This window comes from Solanum verrucosum, unplaced genomic scaffold, assembly GCF_900185275.1.
Source record: "Solanum verrucosum unplaced genomic scaffold, falcon-dt-bn FXZP01000023.1, whole genome shotgun sequence".
Lineage (NCBI taxonomy): Eukaryota > Viridiplantae > Streptophyta > Magnoliopsida > Solanales > Solanaceae > Solanum > Solanum verrucosum.
Window position 1 is genome coordinate 369,667 of NW_026019842.1, and position 6,209 is coordinate 375,875.

At 33.6% G+C, this 6,209-nt stretch overlaps 1 protein-coding gene across 1 annotated transcript; it reads left to right on the plus strand.

The window, feature by feature from the left end:
- The first annotated feature begins 385 nt into the window (after nt 1-385).
- Nucleotides 386-1,407, plus strand: LOC125816351 (uncharacterized). The gene is made up of 3 exons (XM_049495950.1): nt 386-796; nt 880-978; nt 1,090-1,407. The coding sequence occupies exons 1-3, from the start codon at nt 386-388 to the stop codon at nt 1,405-1,407; spliced, it is 828 nt and encodes a 275-aa protein (XP_049351907.1).
- Nucleotides 1,408-6,209: the final 4,802 nt, after the last annotated feature.

A 6,209-nucleotide genomic window follows, 5' to 3' on the forward strand; every position in this document is an offset into this window, starting at 1 on the left:
TCCGTTTGTTAGATTCCAATTACGGTAAAGTGGTGGTGATGAATGGGGATGAATCATCACTAGTGTCTGAAATGAAGGAGAAGCAAGACCAAGACCCCTTTTTGCTAGAGCTAAATGCAAATGTTTATAAGCAAAAAGTGATGTCTTTTGAAAAAAAGAGAGATGGTGTGTTAAGGTATCACGGTAGATTGTGTGTGCCAAAGGTGGATGAGCTCCAAGAGAGGTTCATAGAAGAAGCTCATAGTTCTAGATATTCAATCCAACCCGATTCCGCAAAGATGTACCATGACTTGAGAGAGGTCTATTGGTGGGGTATTATGAAGAAGTGTGTTGCATATTTCATTCCCAAGTTCCCAAATTACCACAAGTAAAGGTAGAGCACCGAATGCCCGGTGGTGAGGCTCAGAATATAGCTTTTCCGAAATGGAAGCGGGAGATGATCAATATGGATTTCATCACTGGCTTATTGCGAACTCGTAGGCAACATGATTTGATTTGGGTGACTGTAGATCAGATGACTAAATCAGCCCATTTCTTGTCAGTGAATACTACTAATTCAACAGAAGATTATGCCAGATTGTACATCCAAGAGATAGTCCAAATTCATGGAGTTCATGTGCCCATTGTTCTAGATAGAGGTTCACAATTCACCTCTCAATTTCGGAAATCTTTCCAGAAAGGTTTGTGTTCGAAAGTGAATCTGAGTACTACTTTCCATCCTCGGACTGATGGTCAAGAAGAGCGGACAATTCAGACCCTAGAAGATATGTCTAGGGCGTGTTTCATAGACTCAAAGGTAATTGGGATGACCACTTGCCTCTCATAGAGTTTGCTTACAATAATAGCTATCACTCCAGTATCCAAATAGCTCCTTATAAGGCTCTTTATGGGCAACGATCTAGATCTCTTATTGGCTGGTTTGAGGTTGGTGAAGTTGAGCTGATAGGGCCAGACTTGGTTCATCAACCCATGGAGAAGGTGAAATTATTCAAGAGAGGTTGAAAACAAACACAAAGTTATTAGAAATTCTATATATATGTTAGGAGGAGAGACATAGAGTTTGAGGTTGATTATTTGGTTTACTTGAAGGTGTCACCTATGAAGGATGTCATGAGATTTCGTAAGAAGGGAAAACTCAGTCCCCGGTACATAGGTCCTTATAGGATATCCAAAAGAGTTGGCAATCTAGCTTATGAGTTGGAGCTGCCGTCACAGTTAGCAACAGTCCATTTAGTATTCCACATTTCTATGTTGAAGAAGTACATGGGTGATCCTTCCATTATAGTACCTACTAAGAACATTGGTATTAAGGACGACTTATCTTATGAGGAAATGCCCGTTCAAATTCTTAATTATCAGGTTCGCAAGTTGAGAACCAAGGAGGTTGCATCAGTCAAGGTTTTATGAAGGAATCAATTTTTTGAGGAAGGTACTTGGGATGCTAAGGAGGATATGAAGAAGATATACCGACATCTCTTTCCTTCCGGAGAAATTCCAAACCAAGGTACTAACTCTCTGTAAAGTACTTTTAAGTTCATATGATGAGTATGTTAATTGCATATTGTATGCTTGGGTTGGGGTTGTTAGATGCTTCCCACCCCTGTTTTAATTAGTGTGATCTCATTCGAGGAAAAATGTTCCCAAGGGGGAGATATTGTAACACCTCGAACTACCATCAAGTTTTAATTATGGGTAAACTTCAAATAAACATATATTTTAGCACATAGAGAGTTAGGTGGCTTATGAGATATCAAATCGAAGGTCTTGGAGTCCTCTTTCCAACACCGCTTAGTTCACTAAATTTTGAGCTCTGAGTAAGAAGTTATGGTTATTTGGGTGAAGCCTCTCTAGTTAATGCTTTTCATCCATTTAAGGAAAGGGTATTTTGGTCTTTTCCTTACCCCAATAGGCCTACCCACGTTTTCCTCACCCAAGTTAAGGGTTTTATCAGACGCTATGTTAAGTTTAAACAACTTTTCTTTATATTGCACTTGTTTTAAACTGCCTTATATTGAAATGAGTTCCGTTATGTTGAGTTGAGTTGGGCTAGGTATGTTCTTCAGATTCCTTTCAAGCCTATGTTGTGTGTAGCATTCCAACTCGCATACTCGTACATTCAATGTACTGATGCCAGTTGGCATGCATCTTATTATGATGCAGACACAGGTAACTAGGATCGGCATCCAGCGAATTGTTGATCAAGTGAGCACTCAAGAGTCAGTTGGTGAGCCTCATTACCTTTCAGAGCACTCCTTTTATTGCTTTCAGTTTTATTATTAGTTCATTAAGATGTCATGAGCCTGTCCTGACATCCATCTCAGTTGTTTAGAGGCTTCATAGACAGACAGTGAGTTAGTTAAATTCATTTGTCACTACTTTATTATTGGCTTATGTTTTTGAGACTTGAGGTTGCCATTTTGGCCAAGTTGAATGTTGACTTTTAAACATTCTAAGTTTTGATCATTATAAATATGCATATAGTCTTCCGCTGAGTTAGTAAGCCAGACCAAGGGTTCGCTTGGGGCCAGCAATGGTTGTTGAGTGCCAGCCACGTCCAGGATGTAGCCTCGGGGCGTGACAATAGTGTTCCATTTGATTAAAATCTCTTGTCACCAACACTTTAATTTCTTTGTTCATTTTTACTTACATATATATTAAAAATAATTATTATTATGTCTATATTATCATATTATAAGTAAAAGTGAAAATCTATTTTTAAAATAGTGGATTTAACATCAAAACTACTGATTCAATGGACAACATTGATGGCCGTTGTTTTAGCAAAATTAGAAAGAAACTGCTTCATTTGAGGGTAAAAAAATAAAAAATAAAAAACGAAAGAAGAAATATCTTACCCAAATCATGTGACTTTTTTCCTATTTTGTATATTATTATTATCTTTCCCACAACTTTTCGTCACTATTAGCTCATGGAAATCGTAAGAAAAAATATGAGTGTGAATTTATGAATAGTTTGCTACAATATGTTCACCAACTCTTTCTTATATGGTATTTCGAATTTCGTTGAATTTTGAACTTACTTAACTATTGCAAATAAGCTTGAGATTTTTTAAGAAGAAGAAGAGTAGACATTTAAAAAATAAATTGTAGTTTAAAAGTGAGAGGAAAACCTTTATTTATAGCTAACAAATAGTAGTATGAACAGGTGCTAATTGTTCCTTATCAAAAAAGTTACAACCTTTCGAAAAAGTCATTGCTAATCAGAAAAATCACAACCTTTTGCAAAAGTCACAACTCATCGGAAAAGACATAACCCTTTGAAAAAGTCACAACCCTTTGAAAAAGTCACAACCCTTTGAAAAATCACAACCCTTCGGAAATTTCACAACTCATCGAAAATGTCAAAACCCGTCAAAAAAGTTGCAACCCTTTGAAAAAGTCAGATCTCTTTGAGAAAAGCACAACCCTTTAATATGAAATGGTATCTACATTTAATATAATATTAATAATTAATTTAATAAATAAAATAAATTGAGTTTTTTTAATTGGGGTATTATAGTAATTCAACATTCTATTTAGGAGTTCATGCTTTTAAAGTAGTATAGATATAGATATAGATACAGAGATATATATATATATATATAAAATTCAGATTGAAAAGTTTTTAATTTTTTAATCTTAAAATGTGGGCAAGAAAAATGGGAAGTCAAATGAACGAGGGATTTGTTGGGTTTTATATTATATTTTTTTTTTTGGTCTTTTTTTAAAAAATAAAATAAAAATCCTTTTATATGGTTTGTAAACATAGTGGGCAAGAAAAATGGGAAGTTAAATGTAACACCCCAAAAATTTTCAAGTTAAGCCCAAACAATTCTTGAATTATTTATAAGGTCATACTGAGTGACTCTTAATTTTTCTTAGGTTTTAAGGTAAATTTTTTAGCGTGAGAATGATTTTGGATATCAATTAAGGTCACTAAAAACTCCTAACATAAAGTTAAGTTGAAAGTTTCCTTACCGATTAAGTTTTGACATAACATTTTACTTAGGTTAACTTAAAATGGCCATCTCTTAGAATATAAAGAGTTACGTGGCCCATAACCTATCAAATTAAAGCTCTTTGAATTATCTTCTAAACTCCACCAATTTTGCAACAATTCAATTTTTGAGTAAAAAGTTATGACCATATTAGTAACTGGTGTAGTGCAGTTTCGTTTTAGCTGCGGGAAAATTCTAAATAAGGTGATTTTTTTTCTCCTTTTACCACTAGGAAAACCTTACAACCAATTTTCTTAACTCCTATAAAGCCCTAAACAATCCTATTTCCATCTTTTAATCCATCATTCTCTTCTCTCTCAAACCTTAGGGCAAAACACTATTTAAGATTCTTTCAATCTTTTTCAAGAGTCATTCCATATTTTTCAAGATTCTTCTTCAAGGTAAGTTTTTCTCCAAGAATGTCATTCTTTCCAACTCAAATTCCTCAATACAATTATGAATCACTTATAGAAATCATAAATCTTGACCATAGAGATTTCAAGAAACTAATTCAAGAATCTCAAGAAAGGTTTTTTTGATTTTTCTCCTTCAAGCTATGGTTTCAAGGATTCTAATCAAGTTCTTCTTCAAGATTCTTCAAAAACCTTGTTTTTGCAGGTATGTAAGGCTATCATAGTGTTGTACTAGTTCGTCCTAATGCCCTACTTATGCTTTAAGATCATTGAAAAAGTAATTTAGGATTCTTTCCCTAGATTTGAGTATTCTTGAGATAAGTTGATTTTGAGTTCTTGAGTTCATGTTTCTTTTAAAAAATTATATTCCTAAGTATTGAGATTTCATATTGTTATTGAGATCCTTGAGTTGATTTTTTCATGTCTATAATTCAGCATGAACCTTATTTTGAGTTATAATTGTTGAAAGTTTTTCAAATTCAACACTTGAGTTTCAAACTGAGATTTTGAGGAAGTAAAGACGAGTTTTGAGAAAAAAGTTTAAAGGTTCTATTTCATAAAGACTTAAGAGTATATATATATATATATATATATATATATATTATTGGACTTGAAAGATAAGTTCATAAGTGCATGTTTTCAAGAAGGTAAACACGTCTCATGTTTTGAAAAGTATTTCAAGTAATGTAAGAAGTCCATTTTTTGTAATGGATGAATTGAGCAAAAAGTTATATTAATTATTTTGGGAGTTGTATCGAGCACCGAGTTGGGTTAGATTCTTTTATGATTCGGAAGTCACATAGAACTACGTAGCCAGCGTAGGATAGGATAGCATTGATTCTTCATGCGACTCCTAACTACCTCTCAGAAGGCTAATTAGAGGGATCCATACTCACGATATCATCCTATACCCCCCACAAGGTATCATTGCTAGGCTCACAGTAATGATTTTCGGTTAGAGAAATTCTCCACGAGTAAAGTATATTATTTTCATGTTGCTTTCAGTGTATATTTTATTGTAAAGCTTAAATGGGTTTCACTTCATGTTCATGCATTGATTCAGTTGAGTTGCTTTCATCCATTCAGTTCAGTTATTTGTGTACTCATCTATATTACATACTCGTACATTCCATGTACTGATGTCATTCGACTTGCATCCTTAAATGATACGGATATAAGTGTTCATGATTACCAATAGGAGCTTCGTTGAGATCATTCTACACTCCAGTTAGCTTTGGTGAGCCTTCTTGTATTCCAGCGGACTTCAGAATTACTTTCCAGTTAGTATTTTTGAGGTGTCGTGAGTATTGTCCCGACATCCTTTCTTGATAGTAAAGGCTTTATAGATAGACAGTTTTGGAGAGTCTTTTAGTTTCAGATATTTTATTTAAAATTTATGTTTCATACGCAGTATATCTAGTTCAGTTTTGAGATTCAATAAACAGTTTTAAACGTTTCTTTCAATTTGATGCTTATGTATGTTCAAGTTTGTCTTCCGCTTGTAGTCAGCCAGGATGAGGGTTCACTTGGGGAATAACAATGGTTCTTGAGTGGCGGCCATATCCCAGGTGTAGGCTTGGGTCGTGACATTAAATGAACGTGAAATTTGTTGGGTTTTATATTTTTCTTTTTTTTTTGTTTCTTTTTAAATCCTTTATATGGTTTGTAAACATTGTCACATTTTTTCCAAAAATAAATAAATTGAAACTACTTTAAATTATTATCTTTTTAAAAAATAAATAAATTGTAGTTTATTATTAATTTTATTATAGATAATTAATAATCAATAAGTAATTAAT

Bases quoted from the DNA above. Each gene is read 5' to 3' on its own strand.
- LOC125816351 (XM_049495950.1), top strand. From the start codon at position 386: ATGCCCGGTGGTGAGGCTCAGAATATAGCTTTTCCGAAATGGAAGCGG. The intron at 797-879 runs GTAATTGGGATG...GCTCCTTATAAG, and splicing joins CGTGTTTCATAGACTCAAAG to GCTCTTTATGGGCAACGATC. The intron at 979-1,089 runs GTGAAATTATTC...GTTTACTTGAAG, and splicing joins TTCATCAACCCATGGAGAAG to GTGTCACCTATGAAGGATGT.